General features: G+C 45.2%; 1 protein-coding gene across 6 annotated transcripts in view; it reads right to left on the minus strand.

Moving 5' to 3' along the window:
* Nucleotides 1-19059, minus strand: part of LOC114851795 (gonadotropin subunit beta-1-like) — a 56873-nt gene extending 37814 nt beyond the window's left edge. Inside the window, exons 1-4 of one of the 6 annotated variants that reach the window (XM_055507578.1) lie at nt 18445-19059; nt 17069-17142; nt 16251-16294; nt 14905-14988 (exon numbers count right to left, since the gene is read on the minus strand). In XM_055507578.1, coding sequence (XP_055363553.1) covers nt 14905-14988; nt 16251-16294; nt 17069-17092 — 152 coding nt within the window. In that variant the 5' untranslated portion in view covers nt 17093-17142; nt 18445-19059. The remainder of the gene's footprint in view (nt 1-14904; nt 14989-16250; nt 16295-17068; nt 17143-18444) is intronic. The other 5 variants (XM_055507579.1, XM_029143529.3, XM_029143531.3 and 2 more) reach the window with 5 other exon arrangements.
* Between the last annotated feature and the right edge of the window lie 3308 nt (nt 19060-22367).

Consider the following 22367-nt stretch of genomic DNA (forward strand, 5'->3'; position numbering starts at 1 on the left):
TCAACAAATACATGAGATAAAGAAGGGGCCGGGCGATAAAACTCAACCTCTGCCTTACATACACCCTTTAAACACTAAAGACACTGTTCCTCACCTTCACCCTTAATTTAAAGGCTGAATTTTGGAAACGTACGACACCGGTTTGGTCGTAAACACAACAGGGAGCAAAGGAAACGAGTCTGCGGCGTCTCACCCTCACATTTAAGGCTTCTGTTGCTTCTGTCACTTTCTGCTACTGTCTTCCAGGAAAAGACCCATTACTCAAAAGCGTAATGATGACACCTGACAGGGAACAATATCTCAGCACGTAGTTGCATGCTGCTCTCATACTTTCCTGCCAGTAAAGCTTGCATCCAACCCACTGCATGGAAACCCAACGCTGCGGCGCTGAGCGCCAAGCGCTGCGGCCCCTGAAACCCAATCACCCGAATCCCTAAAGGCACCTGCCAGCTCCTTTACAAGCGATGCTCCCGTCGCAGGGCAGTGGATGGAAAGTTGTCAGCAACAATTGTGCTCGCTGCTATAGACAAACTGTTCTTTTAAATCCACAAAATGTCAGCAGGCTTCCTGCCAGACAAATACAGCAAGACTCAGGCCAGTGACCTCCCCAGGGGAACATTTACCAGCTTCTGCACTTAGATCTAGTGGCGCTGACCTTGGACTTCCTCCCCTGGCGTACTCCCTTCACTTTTAATTTTTGAAATTTGACAGCCGATGACATTGGATAGATGTGTTGTGAAGGATAGATGTACAGCGGTGTTTTACAAGATTGTATTCATTAATATCTGACAGACATATGGACATTAGACCACTATTCATGTAAAACTGTGGCGTACTGCAAGATCAAGTATGAAAAATAATGACAAGAAGCAGCAGCACCTTTCCAAACCAGTTAACGGTCATAAAGCCATCAGTGAGTTTCATTAATCCAACAAACCAAGCAGCTCAAAGGCAGCAATTTAAGAGTTACGGCTGTTAAGAAAATTGTTATTAAAATGGCTTGTGTTTGTGTCAAATATCATTAAATGCCAGAAATTGTCAGCAGTTTAGAAAATGTCAAAGTTACACATAGCTCTAAAAATAGAGCGTCTGACAGATGGTCACTCATCTCCGACACTGTAACTGTCAGAATAGAAGGAGTTCAAGGGTCCAGGGGTCCAGAACAGGTCCAGAACAGGTCCAGGTCCGGTCTGGCATCTGGATGTCGGCCTCCCACGACGTGTAAGCGCATCCTTGCACATCATTAGCGCTGTCCCTGGGTAAGGTGTACGAGAGACTATTTCTGTGTGGAGACTGGAGGAATTTGTTTTATGTGTGTCCTTTACCACCTCGATCCTCTCTCCAGTGCAGGTCAGCGTCCACGGCTTCCTCACACTGATGGATGGGATGTGGGGATGACACCCGGCTGGGTCACTGGCGAACGCCTCACCTCTGGCACGTCTGTAACCGCAGAGCTGTTCATTCAGGTTCAGATTCCTCAATTCATTCACTGACAGAGCTTGTTCTCAATTTCATTGCGCTTGGAGACAGTGAAAATGAGACAGTGATCTCACCAACAACTGAATTAGTCACGTGATCAGTCTCGCTCCCCTCATCTGCAGGAGATCAATTGAAGCCTCCTTAGGGACGCTGCGAGCAATGAAATGGGTTGTAACTTTAGGGGAGAGGGGGAGGGAAAGACGGTCTCGCTGCTGAAAAGCACTTGGGTGAAGTATATGAAGGGAAATTTCTGTTTGTTGTCATGGTAACAGGCTGTGTGGTCCGTGGCAGAAACGTATCCCTGGCACAGAGGCTTATTCAGGATCCAACGGCTCCTCGCAGAACAGCTCCCCTCCTCCATTTTAACGGTGGGAATGTCAGCGGTGCTGCAACACTTAATGACGTTTGATAGAAAATACGCACATCGCTCTGGTTGTATTGGAACGGAGGGCTGTTGAAGTTGGAACACCCCTGTTTATGGCATGAGGACCAACGATAAGATTAAAGGTGGCAGACGCCAAAACAACAGGTGGATCATAAGAAACATCACCTTTTAGTGAAGCTGTTTACTATACAGTTGTGTGGTATTAGCATTTAAATACAAAACAATATTTAAAATACAGTATTTAGCTCTGTGAGAAAATTACATTGAATCATCAGGGTCTGAACAACAACCTCTAGTTTAAACAGCGTGATACAGTATGTATTAATGATGGAGAGGTACAGTAAAAAGATATGAAAGTGAACCTCAGATGAAAAAATAAAGCCTCAAAGTCGAGCATTAGAAACGGCAAATAACCTGTCAAATGACAGAATTAAGTTTATGTTAGGACGGGGATTAGCGCCTGGATTTTGTTGTCACAGCAGCCGTCAGAGGTGTCGTGAGGCAAATCTGTGTATTTGTGTGTGTGAGGGTTTCACAGAGGAGGAAGAGCACATCTAAAAGCAGGAAAGCCGCCTTGTTTGTCTGCAAAGATCCCGTCTGTGAACTGGGACTCGCTATTTCTGAAGCTGACAGCTTTTAGACTTCGCTATGAATGAACAGAACGACTCCTGCACAATCACAACATGTTTCTATCAAAGTACACGCCACAACAACACACTGGATTTTTATGCTGTGTTGACACAGCACATGCAGACGAGGCGCGTGCCTGCCATTCACTGCACTGTGATCCCCGTACGAGCCCAGCTGTAAAACTCTGTGACGCTTTGATCATTGGAGTCAAAAGTCACACATCTCCCATTGCTCCAAGAAAACCCGGCTAAAATTAGCATGACCTTTTTAAATTTTTGTTTTTCAAGCACAAAAATAGAAATCTAGTAGCTTGCAGGGAAACAACAGCCCCCCTCTCATTCTGAACATCACACACTCTCTGCCTGGGAGCTCAGGCTTTGCATAAAATGAGCATTGATAAATTTAGCTGCGCTTACGTAACTCGCGCTCAGTTTGAATCTTACTGATGAGGCAGAAAAACGCATTTATTTCACTTCAGCTTTCATTTGCTGATGATTTTCGCAGGAAAGCAGCGAACGTGCAGCACCGGTGACAGCGGCACCTGACGAGACGCCGACGCGGGGAGTCACTAAGCCGATGAATGCCGCGGCATAAAGGAAATGTTATAGAAATGTCAGAAGTTCGCTCCCAACGGGGAGCCTCCACGTGAGCACACACGCAGGAACCCTGAGAGAGCCATTCTAGTTCTAGAACACAGAAGCTTCAGGTAGCGTTTACAAAAAACAGAAGGAGTATGAATATTCAAATATCACCAACAAATAGCTGATTTACAAGAAGCCTGACAGTAAAAAGAATAAAGGCCGTCGGTTCTTCTCCCCTCACTGCGTCTGGAGGCAAGAACCTCGACGGGACCCAGTGAAGCACGACGGTTAGCGATACCCATCAAAGAGGAACCTCTCTCCTTCACTTTGGATGGACAGGGGTTTGAGCAGCGCTGGGACATTTACACTCACGTCAGCATCCACTGTATTAATTCATGAAAAGGAGTCACACACGCTGCTAAGCCGAGGGCAGACGGGGAAATGAACAGCACAGCGGCCAAGTGGACGCTCATTCATGTCATCGCCACAAAGCAATTACCTCTCGCTGGAGTGTCGCTTAGCGGCGTCTTTGCTCCGCGGACACACAGACTTAAAGGAAGAACATACTGAGGGGCTGCACACAATCTCCTCCACTTCTCCTCTGGCAAAATGAGCATCCAGCCATGCCAAATGTGGATCAGGAGCGAAGGAGATGAGCACAGCACAGGCAGGAGGAATTCTGGGTAATACAATGGCAGCGATAATGTCCACTCTGCTCAACATGAACAGACACGGCGATGCTCGTAGACCCACCGAGCAGAGGTGCGCAGAGCAGTTACTGGAGTTCTTATCTGTGGTGACGCAGACGCAGCCCAGCGTCAGAAAAGTGCGGCAGCAAAACTTTGCCATGAAAATGATTTCAAATATGGGTTGGATGGTGACACATGTCCCGTGTGTTTGCAGAACCCTAAAATGTGCTAATAGTGCTTCATTTGGTAGACTGGTGTTAAATAGAACAGGAGGCCTCGCTGCTTCCTTAGCACACGCCTCTGATGTCAGCTGAACGAGGCAGCAGAATAAATGATGAAACGCAGCAGGTGCACCTGCAGCTGAGCGCACGGCAGCCTGACACAGATGCTGTGGCCTTTAAACAAATTGCATTATTAATACAGTCACAAACAAACAGATTCCAAGCGGCCGCGCCGACGCTCCTCGCCTCCAAATGTGAAGGGCGATATGTCAGACTGAGGCAGATGGGAAGCGCTGTCCCTGGAGCCCACGTTACTAATTAAGGCCTAATGATGATGCGACGTTAAAATCTTCCCTTCGGCCACTTCTCACCACGTTTGAGGAACATAAGACAAACAACCTCTGGCCTCCACAGATGCTCCTCCAGAACGACACAAGTGGCCTTTTGCTCCGTTTACTCGGTTCACTCATGACGGAGCTACAGTTCCCATCCACACCTTCCGCCTGCTCCGACTCGCTTCCCGTTACCACACGGCTCTTCCCACAAAATGTCAACTGTGTCGGCAGAGGAGGCGGCGCTCTGATTCCAACCCTGGGGATGTGGACGCCACAGCACCAATTACCAGGAAAAACAGCATATTGAGGGTTTCACTGAGCGGCTACCAACGGCAAAAAGCAGCACCTCTAGGCGGGATTAGTCATGGAATAATGAGGCACAGGTGGTACCTGGTCATGAAAGCGCTCGTCAGCCATTTGTTCCAACATAAATAGGTGTGTGGTTAGTTGGAATTCTACCATGATGCTCCCATCCACCCATGTCCTCCTGCAGGAGCACACACCAGCCGTCACTGGGTGAAGTCATGCAGGGCTCTATGACAGGACCACGTGTCTGGAGACAGTACAGACCCAGGACTCAGACGCCGGTGCTACAGAGGAAACCTCCACCATCTCCTACACGGACATCAAACGAACGTTCTCCAACAAGCAAATCAACGGGACATGGGAGGAATCCAAACCCAAGATAAACCTACACAGATCCTCAGGTCCTAGCAGCCCATCGTATAAGATCATGTATGTATGAATATCAAAAGGCCACCTAGTAAAAGTGAATTGCCCAGTTAGGACTCAAAGGTCAAACAAGTCAATAAAAGTCAGCATTAGTATTTAATGCACACCTGAAGCATCAGTTCTCAGAATCAGGGAGCGGTTACGTTAGAAAACACCCATGTTTTATTGCACAGCGGCCTCAAACACAGAGGAAGAGAGCAACAGTGAGACAGACAGAGAGCAGGGTGGGAATGTTGTTGTGTTGTATGCCTGCAGCGAACACAGGCCTCCCCATCCACACTAAACCAAACAGCAGTTCACACCCAGCCTCGCTGGAAGCTGCAAATCAGGCATCTGAACAAATGCTGGCATCCACTGCTTGTCTGGCCAAGATAATCCCTTGTTTTAATGTTCCTTCTGCTTCTCTCCTCTGCATTAGTGTCATGGCTTCTACGGCGCGTGCTTTGACACTACATGAAAAGTTATTTCATATAGTGGATTAGGTTTGTGTCGTAAGATGAACATTTCTGTCTATGTTCAAACGTTATTTGTGTGTTTCATTCCATAACGGTCTGATACATTTGCATATGCTCCTAGCTGTGTTCAGGCATTCTGTTTGTTTCGCTGGTCTCTGATCCATTATTTTACTGCTGCAGTGACACGGCTTACCCACAGGGATCAATGAGGATTCACTACATCTTAGCAAAACCATCAGCGACATAGAAGACAGTCAGGTGACGCGTTACAGTTTCTACAAGAATTATTTCCACCACTGGTTTCGTTTGTAGGATGTAAACATGATGCCTCCAGAACCGGGTCGCTGGCATCCACACTGCCTGAATGGAAGGTGAGTCCACTCTTATAGTGCTGTACTCAGGCCTGTGGCCACACCAACGGCTCAGACGGTTGAGTTCCATGTTGAACCTGACTAGAAACAACCGCCGAGCCCCACCGTGAACTGCACTGTGCTGCCGCCCATGTTCCACCGAGCGATTCAAGTCTGGCCAGTCAATCCCCAGTGTTCATGCGTGTGACTATAGCGAAGGTTTCCAAAATGCCAAAATTGTTGTGCAGGCGTATGATTTCACAGCTGACACTTTATTTGATGAGTGATGAATGAATTCAGCAAAGACTAGCACGATTAAAGACTGATGGAGGGATCAACCACAACCATTTGGCAGAGTACAAAGGTTCTGAGGCGCGAGCGTCCAGCGGCCTTCTGGTCGCTGCTATTGATCATTAGAGGACACAGACTGGCAGGATGTGGTGGTGGCGTGCTGATCCAGGTCCCTAGACCCGCTCTGCAGGACAACTGAGATCTCTTCATGCGCAGACGGTCCAATGAGTTCTGAACGATTGTTCAGCAGTTTAAGGTGCTGCACGTGTTTAAAGCTTCAGCTTTGAACGGCTCACAAATAACTTCCAAACGTTTCCTCTGGCATTTGCTAAACTTAAACTCAATGACACTAAAAACTAAAGCTTCAATTTTGCTCATGTACGACGTGAACAGAATTTAAAGACATTAGAAATGAAGACAAGGTAAACTATTGGCTCATTACCTCAAACAGTCATGTGCTGCACGGTGCAGCCAAAAAACCCAGATATGAACACTTAATGTTAATAAGTAGATGCTTTGTGCCTGGACACAAGTGAAAACATCGCATATCATATCTCCACTGGCTGAGGCCGCCCACAGAGTCAAAGGTCAACTCGGCAGCATCTGTACATGAACAGCGTAACGCAGGTGTACAGTCACTCTCACCCACTGTACTCAGCAGAGCGTTCTGGCCTCCACAACAAAAGATCCCAAACAAAGCTTTTTTGCCTCAATATTAAAAACTGCCACTTACTTTTTATCATTATTATTGTGAATTCTCTCCTCTGTGGCAATTAAGTCTCTTAAAACTGGAACATATCTTCTAATGACACAATGGCTCCATACAGCTTCTCTCTGGCGTTCAAAGCATGTTCATGAAGAACAGCTACAGAGCAGTCAACTGAAAACAATGCTTTTAGAATTGAAAAAGAATTGATGTTATGGGAGAAGCTAAGGTTGGACTTCCTACAGCGAACATACATTTACAGTCATGTTCCTCACTCAGCTTTAACATATGAATCAGCAGACAACAGCAGTGAAAACCTAATTATGGCAAACACTCACAGTTTAAACGACAGAAAGACGAGCTGAGCATCAAGTGCAAACTGTAACAGAGCAAAGCATAGATATCAGGTGATAAAAGTCACTGGAAAACAGAAATGTGTGACATTAAAAAGGTTTTATACAGTGCTCTACACTGAGTATTTTACTTTTCACTAGGTGTTGTTTCAAGGTGTACTGAACTAGAACAATGTGCAGCTGAACACAAATGACTCCTCTGAATGTGGCCCATGGAGTGTACAGTATTTACAGGAACTCACAATATTACACCAGAGGGCATGACAGTGTGTGGTGTTTGTGTATTTATTCACCGTATTCACGATCAACAACAGGGCACACGACAGTGAACACCAGAAACGGAGGGAACCAAAATGCAGACACAGGCAGAAAAGCAAGCAGCTGCAAATGTGTAGGAATTTATTAACCGGACATGTTGATTTAAAGTCCAAAAGACAAAATCCAGACTGAGATGTGGAAGCAGAGAGATGGACCGGCTGCCAGTCGGAACCAAGGCACCCAGAAAGGCCTCCTGGCGCTACCAGAAGAGACAAAGCCGAGCAGCGGATCGGAGGTTGCATGGGTGTTATAATGCAGCACTGGCTGAATGAGGGACGCTGGTTTTGGTACTAGACGTAATTGCAGTAAATGAGCTGCAGGTGAGTGTGTGGGTGGAGTAGAAGCACATAACGCACACAGGAATCACAGCAGTACAGACACACAGCTGTCAGAGTTTAACAAAGCGGGCCACAGCAGCACCTGGACTCACTCCTTCAGCTACAGTGAAGCACAGCTCACACATCTGGAGCCCGTCTGATCTGAACATGGATACAAACGGTCAGTTCTGTTAAATCTGCATAAAGACGAAATCTGTCAAACAGACAGAACAACAGTATTTGAGTTTTGGGATGTATTTACTTGTACAAAGACAATTAGGCAGTTGAAATGAGGGATAATCTATGAGCCTGCATTGTGTTTGTATTTATCCTGCATGAAAAAGCTGAATTAGTTGCAGTTAACAAAAGCCAAAACTTGTCAATGGGGAAAACACAATGTCACTAATAGGCTTTGAGTTTGTGTTGGAACGGCTTCACAGCTGCCTGACTTTCCCACACAAAGATGACCTAATTTCTTCCAGTACTACATGACAATTACAAGACTGTAACATTTTTGAGCTCTGCTTTCCCAGCTGATGCAAGTAACTACCCTAAGCACTTCCTCTTCGACTTCTATGGATTGCTTTGTGCCTCCAAATTGCAATCAAAGTAATTTGTAAGTCATCGAATTAGTGAAGCAATAACCTGTAACTTGGAAAAATTCTCTCTCCAAACTGTTAAGTGATGATGAAAAATCCTGAGCAGAGACGGAGACTGCAGAGATGCGACGCTTGGTGGAAATGAGGCAGCCCAGTTTAAGTCTCATGTTTTCTCAACCCTGTTGGTTATTTAAATCAATCAACGTGAACCCAAACAGTGACAGAGAGGGAATAAGTTGATCATAGTTAGAAGGTAGTTTTCTTCGGGAGGCAGCAGTCATAAAGAAGCACTGACACCTGAACACACCATCACAGGAGGCCTCTGCCACTACAGCACGACGCTAACGCCTCCAACATGAAGTATTAGCAAACAGAAACGGGGACGCTTCCGTCCACTCACCCTGCACCAAAGCCCTCATCACGGCATCCATTTACATAATACACTGTATACACAACTAGATCCCCATTGTTTGTGTCTTGAACTGCGGTTTAACGGAGGGATCAGCTCTGTTTGACCAGATCCTCAGGTTACTGGACACTTCCCTCCACAAACTGGAGTTTAACGCAACAACCGGTACAGAACTTAAATCCTGCCAGTAACGGTCAAGGTCTAAATCAGAGCAGCACAGGCCCACACACCGACCAACACACCGACCCACACACCGACCCACACGCACATAGCGACCCCCACACACAACAACCCCCCCACACCGAGCCACACACAACGACCCTCCGACACACAACAACCCACCCACGCACACAGACCCACGCACACAACGACCCCCACACACAACAACCCACCCACACCGAGCCACACGCAACGACACACCCACACACCCACCGACACACAACAACCCACCCACGCACACAGACCTACGCACACAACGAACCCCACACACAACAACCCACCCACACCGAGCCACACGCAACGACACACCCACACACCCACCGACACACAACGACCCACCCACGCACACAACGACCCCCACACACTGACCCACACACAGACACCGAGCCACACACCCACTCACACACAACGACCCCCACACACAACGAGCCAGTGTCCTGCAGACCTCCCCCTCACAATCACTGGCCACTTACTGCAAAAGGAACACGCTGACTTCTTCATTCTTTACACAACAGAAACTTGCCAGCAGCCATCAGCAGGTTTTATTGGTCTGTTTGACCATTGATCTTGATGTTTCTATGGTACCACGAGCTTCTTTAGATGCTCTAACATCAGCCGGGTGGAGGCACAGACGACTATTATCACTCTGGCCGATAAAACTGACCCACATCTGTCAGCTGCCAATGTATCGTTTGGTGCGTGAACTGCACCGGCCAGTGATGAATGGACCTGCCTCCTCTGCTCAATATGATACCGGCTGGCTCCGTCCTGCACTGGACGCCCGACAACAACTGTCAGAGCAAAATAACTCTGCAAATGTCCACAACTTATGACCACGTACTCAACTTTTAACACAGATAAACAAAATCTACAATACTGAAAAGGGCAATGAAGACATAAACATAAATGGGCAGGTACAGGAATGAAGTGCATTTACTACATTAAAGCCACTTTACTTCACATTTAACTTTTATTTCTCATCCTACATTAAGCTGAATCTAACCTTAATTGTTTTACCATTTTAAGATTCAAGCTTTAAAAATTAGCTACATACTCTAACACTGGGCAGGTTATCAGGTCATCGTCCTCCTTAGGAAAATATAAATGATGAAATGCATTAACAGCAACAGCTTCAGCCTCCAAAGCTGGTTAACAGGAAATCTACAACCTTTGACTAATATCAATACTTATAATACATCACAGCACTTTATTTACATTCCCACACACAGAACAGTGATTTACCGTGATAGCCCTCCCTCCTCATGTCCCTGTTATTTCCTCCCCCAGCTACTGCAGCAGCGCTAGTTTGCCATTTTGAGGCTCAGTCAGTGTATAGTGACAGGGGGCTGCTCTGTGCATCACCTGCAGGGGGTGGCCCCTATGTTTAGCAATGCTCAGTGGTTTGGCTGCAGGTCTGCAATGTGCGTGACATGGAAAACCAAATATCCTAAAATAACAAGTGCCCCAACGCTGATAGAGTAACAAATGTCTATTTATACAATGCAGGGTGGATTTCTTCCCTTGCCCCATCAGTCAACAGAGGAGACTGATTAAAACACTGACTCTGAGCTTTAAGGACAAACATTCCCACACACATGATTTCTAATTAGAAAAAAAGGTGGCAGAACTCTGCCTCCACACGCCACCAGTAATTCTTTGCTCACAGACACACATGCTCTCCACACGTTTCATTAAATATCGCTCATTTTGCCCAGTGTGGTCTTGTTCCCTCATTAGAAAATGCAGAATTGGGACAATACAAAAAGAGGCTCAACTAGATGTGAAAAGGATGAAGAGTTTGTTGCTGTAAAGGTCAAACAGACGCCTGAAAGTGTTTGTGGTACAGTGTGAAATGACTTCCTGTCTGTATCGCACGTGTATTTAAAATGATTATGTAAAATGCTTCTCTGGAGTCAACTTGTGTTAAATTCAAGTCCTGTGCGCGTCCCTGAGATCTCCTGCTGTGCAGTGAATTGTCGTGGCGCCTCCAGTGTTGCCCTAGATGCCCGGGCATCATCACGACAAGCTGTTAATCCAGTCTGGTCATTTATCCATCAGAGTCCACCCAAGTGTCACACAGAGAAAATAGACAATTGCCTACAACACTGTACAGACAACTGCAGGTGTCTGGCTGAATGCCTTTCGGTCAGTGCTCACAGTTTAGACCTTCTGACTCATTTACTTCAACAATGGAGGCCTCGCTTCACTAACTTCAACATACTCTGGGTGGTTTGCTGCAACATTCAACTGATTTCTTTCATTCACCCAAGTCTGCTCCTTAGACCCACAATGGAACCAACAGAACCAGCCATGATATTAAATAGTCATTAGATTCCAGAGTCACTAGGTACCATCTCACTCTCACCCAACTGTCTTGGCCCATATTTGAATTTCAGTAGCTAAAAATATCCTATTGCCAATTTTGACAGGTCCCCACACTTGATTTTAAAGTTTCAAAGGGTCGATAAGAGGTCAGCGTTTCTTTTGGACTGGTTCCCAGAGGCTCAGATGTGAAGGTACCACTTATTTAAGCTGCGGCCTAAAGAATTGCCTTCTATTCCTACAGGTCCTTATCAGGGGGGACATAATCATCACTATCCCCACTGTGTGGGACTTATATCATATGGCTATATATGGAATGGGGATTAAAAACCCTGTCATGAGGTAATTAAACACACATAAACCAACCTGATAATGGCGCATCCCGTGGAGGTTGAAAAAATAAAGCATTTTAACACAACTTGAATGAATACAACTCAGTGGGAGTAAAATACTACTCGCACAGCAACTGTTAAACTGTGTTAACATAACACATATTCATTCATTGTTTCCAGTGACCTATAAATAAATCACAACTGTCAGAACAATCACAATGCCTGCGATGCTTTAGCACAGCGCTGCACAAAATGCTCCAATTTTCCCCTCAAACACTGTGAGTCAGTGAGCATAAATGAAACCTTGATCCAAATCATAATTGTAAACACGTAGAACTCCGCACAAGTCAGGGCTTATCAGTTAAAGAGGCAGGTAGCCACAGGGAAATATACGTGACATTACATCTAGAGACAATGCTGCTCAGCCTGAGCCAGAGATTTCATTTTTATTTTATTCCTTTTCTGGCTTCCCATTTGGTACAGTTGCATTCACGTGATGTGTAAAGCTCTGTGAAGTCAAATTATAGTGTGTCTGGGGTGAAACCAGGCTCAAAAAAATACAAATACAAAAATAATGTGTCCTGAATACAAGGTCAGTCTCCTTCCAACAATTAATATTGAAGTGAAAGTCAGAAAAGACAATTAAAACAACTTTGCTCTAACTCTACAGTTAGGACAGGACAAAAACAGCTTTAGTGAGCACACAGACTGTCATCCACACTGAAACAGCATAAAAATGGAGTCCATTGAATTCAACTAAAGGAGAATAAGCTACATTTAGATATTATTTTCTCGTGCACTGCTGCCCAAGTAGTCTGTTAACACAAGCGTGTCCTGTCCCACCACTCTGGATTCTCTGCTTAGGCATTTGTTCTGGCCAAACACCAATTGATTTTTGGAAAGACAAGCGTCTGGCACCCGGCTTGTTATATCATCAGTCATTGTTTCAGACCCATCCACATTAATCCGATCACAGCAGGATAAAAACAGTCAATCAGGCTGTAATGTAGATGTAATGTGATGTTCTAACCCCAGAAATATAGAGGCAGCGAGGAGAGGGAGCTGCAGAGGCACATGTCCGGCAGAGGTTTGACAACCATGCAAGCCAAGCACCTCAAACTGGAGCCATTAAAGTTATGAGCTACTGTAGGCCGCACAACGCTGCAGAAAGGAGATCAAACTCAACTCATGAATCGTGATCTGAGCACAAAACCTACAGCCGTGTTGTTTTATTAAGTGTTCAACATGAGCAAAAGCTTCATCGTTACAAAACCTCAAAATAATCTGTTGTCAGATTTATCAGTCTGCACCACAAACTCTTACCCACAAGCGCTCCCATTAGAAAAACAGCTTTTGAATTTGTACATTTTAAGTTACATTCAAATATGTCCAAATCCACTGCCAAGTAAGCAAATAATTACATTTTGACTTTGAAAGAAATAAAAAATGTGAAGAGGCCTCACACTGTAAGAACTGGGTTTCTACGCTGAACTGGATGAGGCGTGTCACTACTGTACTGTACTGTAACACCACTCTAGCAGCCAGTTATCAGAACCACATCCTCGCATGACAAGTGATGCCACTGATGAAAAGATGCCATGACAAATGCTTCAGCCCTTAAATCGGTCTTGATTAGCAGCTAGTCACTTGTGTTTGAAGCTGTTCAATTTCACACTGCATTTATTTCATAGATCATCATGCTGCATTTCATCTAATACCTGTCAACACTCATCCAACAGCATATTCATCTTGGGAGGGAGTGACAGCACGGCTACTGTAGTTTACAGGGTGTTAAATTCAGCTTTGTATTCTTTTGAAGCTTTTATCCAACTAGATCAATAAATGCTGTCATTCACTTCGTATACAGCAGTGACTTTTGGAAGGGAACTGTACATACAGTATGTGTATAAGAAAATATTTACATGATGTCATTATTTTAATTAATGGTCATCTACAACTTAGTTTTCACATTAAGTTCCTAATTAAACATGATCTAATGGATATGTTCTACCTCCAGTGTCAATCCTTTGGATAAAGTTGTGAGCTGAATGCTAAAATAAAATTGCATGTCAAATATAAAGGTGTAACTGAACTTTAAAAACAGAGTTGGACTTGGAGAGGTTCATACGACAATGTCGAGTCCCGTCTCACTGGCTTCATGCATAGAATTCCCTTGCTGCCACTGAAAGTTAGTGAGGTCAGCTCTTAGTTACATCACTGCCTGGCACTCAACCTGATAACACTGCCCCCGGAGAACATCGGTCTACATGGCTACTGTATCACATAACATAACGGGTTTACACAGGACAGACACCAAGGGTTTACAGCCTTACAATTCAAAAGGCAGCAAGTAAACCTTTAACATCCCCAAATCTAACCTGAGGATTTCTGGTTGTCAACATCCATCAAAGCTTGTGCTACAATAAACCACCTATGAGTGTAAAGAAATGCCACCAATGGAAAAGCTTCTGCTGTCAAAACTAATTTAAATACAAATGCAGCACGCTAGGAAAAAAATAGCACTGCAAATTGTTCTCACTGTCACGATAATGAGCACCTCTGAAAAAAATCCAACACTGTCTGTGTTGTGATTGACGCCACAGACGCCCTCACCAACAACTGCAGCGTCCCAGAGCAAGACTAACGTCCTCAGATGCATCTCAATTGAGTCACTGATGCAGCCCTAACCCATTTCCAAATGAGCGTCTGGCAAGACCCTCTTTGTCAAGGCAGATAGGATGACTACGCAGAGTCATATGGACAAATGGTGAATGCGCTGAGCTGCAAACAGAATGAAAATGACCAGGACAGACAGGGGGAGATGCTGAGAGAGAGACAGAGATGGAAGGAGACATCAAGCAGGCCTATTCCACTCCCACACACTTTATCTCTATATTGTCTTGTTTTTGGTTTGTTTTTGCAAGGATGATACGGTGATGAATCACCCATGACCTAAATCCAAGCACCCATGTTTACAGAACATAGGATTCTTTAGCTTTTTTATGGGCCTGTCCTAAATTGCAGTCATTTACAGTAATCGTTCACCACTTTATTAGGGAGGCTCCTGCACAACTGTTGACTTAAAGATGTGATAACATTCAAGTGTGTGTTTTAAAAAACACAGTTCTCAGTGAGTTTATGGGCTGCAGCACAAGAAAATTTGAAATTTCAAATAACTAACCCGAGGAAAGAGATGTATCTGAGATATGGGATGCTGCTTACTGTACAGGATTCTGGAGAAAACTTCAGAGATCTTTCTTCCTTCCTTCATAGAGAAACACACAAAGTATTAGGCAGGTGGTTTTATGCATGACATGTTTTTAATGTTGTATGTAATGCCTCCATTCTAATATAATACATGGAACTGACATTTACAGTAAAGCCGAAAACAGATTATGTAAAAGGCACAATAGCTGATTAACTGATCACGGGTGGCGTCATTCTCTTGGACAGATAATAAAAACAAATATACTGTATTTTGGCAGCCGGCCCAAGTGAAGTCAGTGTGGGAAAATTGATATATTTATATAAACACAAACAGTTTGTCTTCATGTGAGCGCAGTTTAGCACCAATTCAATGACTCAGTGACATGATCAGTGCATAGAGAAAAACCTAATGTCGTTTGATTTGAACAGTGAAAGAAATTAATAGACGTTCACAGAATTCACCTTCAGTATTAATTTCCTGATTACCTGGATTGTTTTAAACATTTCTGAGACAAAATAAGGTATTAAAGTAATCCTAACTAATAACAATCAGCACATTGTTTTCTTGAACTATACATGAGACATCGCCCTAAAGGAAAGTTTAAGTCACACAGCATTAGATCAACTGACTTATCGAGGTCAATCTACTCAGCTGTCCAGTCTTCACATTGGTTAAAGTTTATTGTGTGTGACTTTGGTGGTTGACAAATGATAAAAAAACATTAAGAAGGTGCACAGAGAAGTAAGAGTGGCTTCGGACGTTATCACGCCATTCAATGGTCATTATCAGTGGTTATCAGCCCATACGTATGGGCCGGTAGGTGCCCATCTACCTGCTGGCAGCGGTGAATAGGTGCGGTAGATCGTTGTCAATGATCCGTAAGGTTGATCACGGCTCGGATGATTTAACCAGCAGAGTCAGTAGGGGCGCTGTTGAGCGGTTGTTGTTCCGACGGGAGGATCGAAGTTTTTGTTTTTGATTTATTAGCGAGCATAACTTAGCAAGTAGCTAGCGGTATTGTGTTAGCTAACTGTAACCTGAACCCCCCACCCGTTATCCAGCCCTAACCCTAACCACAATAACCTCTAAAGCTGCTTAACATAGCAACTTAGCTAGCTGTTAGCTGTTCGCGAGGAGGCAGAGCAGGCACCTACTGGCCCATTCGAATGCGCTGATAAGTTCTGATCAGCCCATTCGTAATGGCTGATAACATCCGAAGCGGGTGGAAGTAATGGCATCTTTGATCAAGAATTAAAAGAAGGGTCCTTGTTCGGCTAGATAAAAAAAAAAAAAAGCATGCAAGCACAACTCATAATGACCTTTTGAAACGATCCTCTTTAAAGCTATCTGCCACCTCCATAATCTTTAAAAGAGCAAAGAATACAATTGTGAATAAAGGGAGTTGAGCTCACACCCACATGTCCTTTTTCACTCAGTTATGTAACTTCCATGCAAGACACAGGTTCATAGAGACATCCTGGGCCCCTCGTGTGACTAACGTTTACTTTGGAGTGCTGGGGAATTCGTTCATTCTTTACCATATTGAGCTGATGACCTGTGTGTCAAGATTAAAAATTATTCATGTGGAAAGGAAGCAGTGGACGAGTGAAAAGCAGTGTTTATGTTTGTACAGTACATGTCTTTCTACGGTTGGTTTGAAATAACATTTATCCGCACGTCACAGCAATGGTTTTGAATGACCTCATAACTTCATAACAAATCTCTTTATTTAGAGTAGTTTCATTTTACTGTAAGTATTTGTGTAGATTAAATGACCAATGAACGATCCATTCCAGTAACTGCAGCCTCCAAAGCTCAAATGTGACCCTTTACACAGGTGGTGGCAGTGGGTGACTCGGGTGAAGAGCAAAATGAAAAGTCCCTCATCTCATGCACACAAACACGCTTGGGCGCTGAGAGGAGCAACAGGCGTTTAGGTTCCTGCCAGGCAGATGCACGCAGTGAGACACAGGGCTCCCAGAGGCCTTTGCTGCAGCACACAGGCGAGCACCACTGACAGCCAGGCATAGAGTCAACTGTGACAAATAGTAGTGGACTTTTTACGCCTCAGCAACTGAAAACCCCAGCGCCCCGCCTTCCGCCAACTCCAATACAAAGACACCCTGAGCAATCGCACCTCCTCCTCCATCTCTTCTCCCATCAATGACACGTACGCAGAGATTGGAGGCACAGCCCATCAACAGCTCCCGGCTTCTCATGCAGGAGCGGAAAAATAGAAAACAACAACAGCTAAAAAGAAAAACGCTAAAACAGCAAAAGTATTATGTAACGTATTTTCCGCTATCTATTGCTTTTGAAGGTGGAGAAGAGTCGACAAGGTGAACCGATACACTGACATTTCTGCTCATATGTACATTAAAAATGTGAATTAAGCTAAGGGCGAAATTAATGCAGCTCTCACATGAACAAATCGACTAAATCACAATAACTAAGCTTCATTGTCAATATAAACTGAGTTAAGTGTAGCTCTATTAGCAGGCCTGAATGAGTCATCAGTCTCATAAATAGAAAACCTAATCTGATTTGTGTTGACGCATTGATTCTGAGGAAGTCCCTGACACAAATCAGTGTTTAAAGGAATTTGGATCAGATGGGAAGAAAACATCAATTCAGGAAACAACATTCACCAACAAACTGACAAAAGATTTCCCTTCGAAGTTCTGTGATGCCAGTCAAGCAACAAACTCGCTAAATCTAGAGAAAAAGTCATTAAGTTGGCAACAAGGGTGACAAGGGGACAGCACTGGGAGGGAGAGAGAGACAGAGAGAGAGAGAGAGAGACAGAGAAAGAGAGACGGAGAGAGAAAGAGACAGGGAGAGAGAGACAGAGAGAGAGACAGAGAGAGAGAGAGAGAGAGAGAGAGAGAGACAGACAGACAGAGACAGAGAAGACAGAGAGAGAGACAGAGAGAGAGACAGAGAGAGAGGGAGGTGGCGTGTGGGCAGTGGTGTGGGTGAGAGAAGCAAGTGAGCAAGTGCAGCTGATATCAGTGTATCATGCTGCGGAAGAATTATATTAAACGCTGTAAAGACTTCAACATTGAAAAATCTATTTTTAATTTAGATCTATTTAAAGTTAATATCTGCAAAGCCAGTGACTAATCATCCAGTACAAGATAAACCAAGACAAGAAGAACTACTTCAAGTCATAATTCTCACAATATTCTGTTTAAGAGAGTGTGTATTTTATCTACAAGCAGCCCTTTAACGAAATTCGCGTTGTGCCTATGAGATGGTGAGTTCACTGGCACTAGCTGCAGGATGCAGTCAAGGGTCAAAGGTCAGGTAATACCTAAACGGGTTTCTACTGTAGGTCAAAAGACTCAACATTTACCCAGGTGTTTTAGAGAGCAGCGTTGGACAGTCTTTATATGTTGGTACCTGTACGTTACATACCTTATTACACTATGTAAATATGAGCCGCTAGCTTAAGCTACAGGGTTTAACAGCTAACATTAGCTTTGCTAAATAAACAACACAAATGTCACTTACCCCAGAAAATGTTAGGCCATTGGAATTTGAGCAGATAATATATGAATAGTTTGTGCGGCTCCACAAATAAAGAATAGCGCCTGAATAATCAAACAACTACTTCACTACTGTACCACAGACAAGTGGCGGTTTGCACCGACCGCCATATTGGAGAGGGTGCGTTCGATATCTACAAAAAAACTGGTGCAGTAGCAGGGCGGGAATCAGACTTAAAGTAAAGAACTCAGTAAACTACGTATTTGATAACTTAGCATAACTAAAATTAAGTACCTACGCTATACACATAATTTATTGTTTCAAGATGTGTTAGGATGGACTGTGCACGTGATGGCAGTTTATACACTGAACGTAGTAATAGAGTTTGAATCCCCGTCCGCTCGCCACAACCAGCAATCAGCAGAAGTTTCCTCATTCAAGCGCCGACAGAGCGCAGGCGCAGAGAAGCGATAGAGGCTCCAAGTCTTCTTTTACTACGACTTCACCTGCACGAGCCCGTTTTTGCTTGAAAAATGAAACTTATTAATAACAGTATATCTACACCCCCATCTCACCTTGATAATAAGTCTTTTATGATCCACTTCAGAAAATGTATTGAACACCCCTTGAAGTTTAGATTAGATATGGCTCAAAGTCATTGACCTTCAACAATGCGGGGATGCTGTCAAGAATAAAACAATTAAGGCAAATGAATCCACCTGCAGCATTTAAGGCCAGAGGAGCAGGAGAAAAGCCACTCACCTGCCGCCTTTACACACTAACATTAAATAACTTGGTGACGCTCTCACAGCGACTGTACTCAGCTACTTTACACCACAGACTGTGCGAAATGAAGTGTTTCAGGAAAATCTCAGCCTCATTAAAATGTAAATATATGCATCACATTGCTCCAAATTCCAGCTGATCGTCTACTCTACAAGAGAAACACAGTATGAACTTGAAATTAAGCTGTTAAATGACTTTGTTCACAAAATAACGTCGCATGCATTAACACAGGGGAGGCAGAACACACACATAGGAGTGTTACTGTACACGCCAGGCCTCACTGCACACATGCAAACCTGCCGCCGCCCCTGTGGGGGAGCACCTCCCCTCCTGCACACACAGGCCCTCCCTGAGGAGAGCACGGCCAGCTGGTCAGAGCACCTTGGTGGAGGCCTCAACTCCTCGGGGCTCAGAATCTCCTCTGCCTGAATGGGCTGTGACCCAGAAGGAGGCGAGGATGGAGAGGCAGATGTTGGAGCGCTCGCTCCAGGGAGCGGGCAAGTGAGTGACAGAGGGTGCGATGAACACGGTGGGTGCGCGCTGAGCGATAAGAGCCACACGTGAGCCTCCTGTCAGCACACAGGAGCTTCGTAGTAGCTCCTTCTTCCAACAGATGCGCCGGTGACATCTCCGAAAGCGGAGCGGCAGCTCAGCGAGGGCTTTATTCCACGCAGCTCGTCAGCATTAGTCTGAGGGGAGCTTGAAAGCTACGCGGCTCAAAGTGTCTCTCTCTTCGCTGAGCCAGTCACTCTTGAATTAGAGGAAATGTAAATGACTTACATAATCAACACCCTCCTCACACGCACACTCCCAAAAATGTGAAGTCAGCGCTTATTACTGCTGTTGATAACTGTGTAAAAATAGGCAAATGTAATCAGTCATGTTCAGCAAGTCGATTTACACTTGACCATGAAGTGAGCGGAGTAAAAGTGGCGTTTCAGGCGTCTCCTCCAGCTGCATAATGAGACTCATCCTGACCTGAGTCAGGATCATCATGTAGGTGAAGCGGAAGCTGCTGTTAAACCCTGCTGCATTAATCCATTCCAGTACTTTGTGGATCTTACTAAACCAAAGTTGGTTTCATGTGCAAGCGTGTGTCTGTGCATACATTTGACATGTACGTGCACGTGTACGCGTGCAACCACTCTGTGAATTTACTTCACAATTACAGTAAAAAAAGCTCAACATGCTGGAATTTCCAATTAATTTCAATTTTAGCTGGCGGCGCTTGGCTGCTGAGACAAAAGGCTTTTTTCCATTTTATTGAGACGGATTGGTCCAGGAGTGCTGCTGCCATCTACAGACTCAACATTCCATCTGCTCCCGCCTCATCCTCCCACCAGCATGTCCTCCTCACACACAATGTAAACAGTCCTGGCCTGGAATGAAAATGAGATGATCTGAGAGGCCGTGCAGCAGAGGCGTGGATGCAGAGCACACATGCAGATAAACATCAGGCCTCTGGGTTTCACCTGTAGATCCGGCACAGATTTCATTCACTGAACGCTTCTCCTGACATCTCACTGAAGTCCTTCACTTTCTTACAGCCCTCACCAAAGGTGGAACATCCCTGTTCTGATGTCTACGTCTCCCGTTGGGGCCTCTTAGCTGAGGAGTCCTGCTTAATTTAGGGTTTAATGTGGTTGAGAAGGTAAAACTATGCAGTAAAGCAATGTTGGAGGAAACACTGAGCTATTGATTCTTCTCTCACGTGCCATTAATCACCTCAACCTCTGGCTATTATCGTGCAGCTTCTTTGGGTGGTCGCTCCCGCCGGTCGCCCACCGCAGGCTGTACTTTTATTTCCTTTAAAGTGGCGACAGGAACCAGAACCAGTTCAGCTCATGATAAATCCATCTGTGCATGCGTTCCATGCACTGCTCGTCCTGTTGGAGCTGATCCCAGCTGTCATTGGACAGGAGGCCTGTCCGTCACAGAGGTGACACGAGGCAAAGGCAAGCAGTCAACTCAAGCACATTAACAGCGAACACTGAGGCCCTTGAACTAACTCTGCTTCAATTTTGGAAACCATCCACGTTGAAACGCCAAAGTCAGACGGTGGATTTAAACCTCTGACCTTGAGCTGAATCAGTGCTAAACACCTCACCACGTGCTGTAGATGCCCGAAACCACTTCACTAAACAGCTAATGCTTGACATCAGATGAAAATACCCCAAATAAGACGCCGGTGTCTGAACACGCAGCATCAGCTGCAGATAAACTCTAACCCAGCGCCTGTTTGTCCTGTAGGCCCTGAACTCACCTCTCAGGGAGGAGGGTGGAAGGTGAGGGGGGTCCACGGCCGCCCTGCACTGAAAACAGCATCGCTCTCAGCTGGAGAGGCCGAGGTGCAGCGGGTGCCGAGCGCTGAATGGACCACTGCTTAAAGAGCATGGGAGGAGATATTGTGGAAATGTCATGCTCTGGCATTATTAACATGGGCCTTGTGCGGAGCCGTCACAGTAAGCAGGCGGAACACGAGCCGGGAGATTTATTAGTAACCGTCAGCAGGACGCAGGTTGTTCAAAGGCCTGTCACAGGTTCTGGCATCTATTTAAAGTCAAAGTCCGGCGACGACAACGGCGGCGTCAAAAGCTGGCGACTCCACGGAAAAGGGCCGACATGAAACACTGAGCAACGGAATGACTCAGCTCTAACAAGGTGATGTGAGAGCACCTTAAAGAGGAACGATGGGGGCACCTGCTTCACGTCAGAATCATCCCAGTAAAAACCAGTTAGAGGTCTGGGAATTGACCAGGTGCCCTTTGGTTTTCTCATACTTCCTCATTTTGGATTGATTAGAACAATTGTTCACAGACAAAAAACAAAAGCAGCTGTATTTCAATGTCTTCAGTGTTTTAAGGTCCTGTTGCCCTTTTTTCATATTAAAGCTTTTCTGCCACTCTGAACTGGGGCGTGTGGGTGAGTTTGGGGAGGGGGTTATGCTCAGCAGCCTGTGGGTGTTTAGCACACACTCAGCAGCTGTTTCATCAGGAGGGTGAAGTGGTGGTGGAAGCCTGGCAGGTGCTGCCTCCCTGTGTCCAGTCGCTGCAACTGCAGCGCTGCCGTTTCCAGGAATCACCCTGATGCTCAGTCCGTTAGGAGCCTGATAGTCAGCGAGCACGAAGCCACCGTGAGAACATGTCAGCGTCTACAGTCCG

The sequence above is a fragment of the Betta splendens genome, chromosome 3 (assembly GCF_900634795.4).
Source record: "Betta splendens chromosome 3, fBetSpl5.4, whole genome shotgun sequence".
Lineage (NCBI taxonomy): Eukaryota > Metazoa > Chordata > Actinopteri > Anabantiformes > Osphronemidae > Betta > Betta splendens.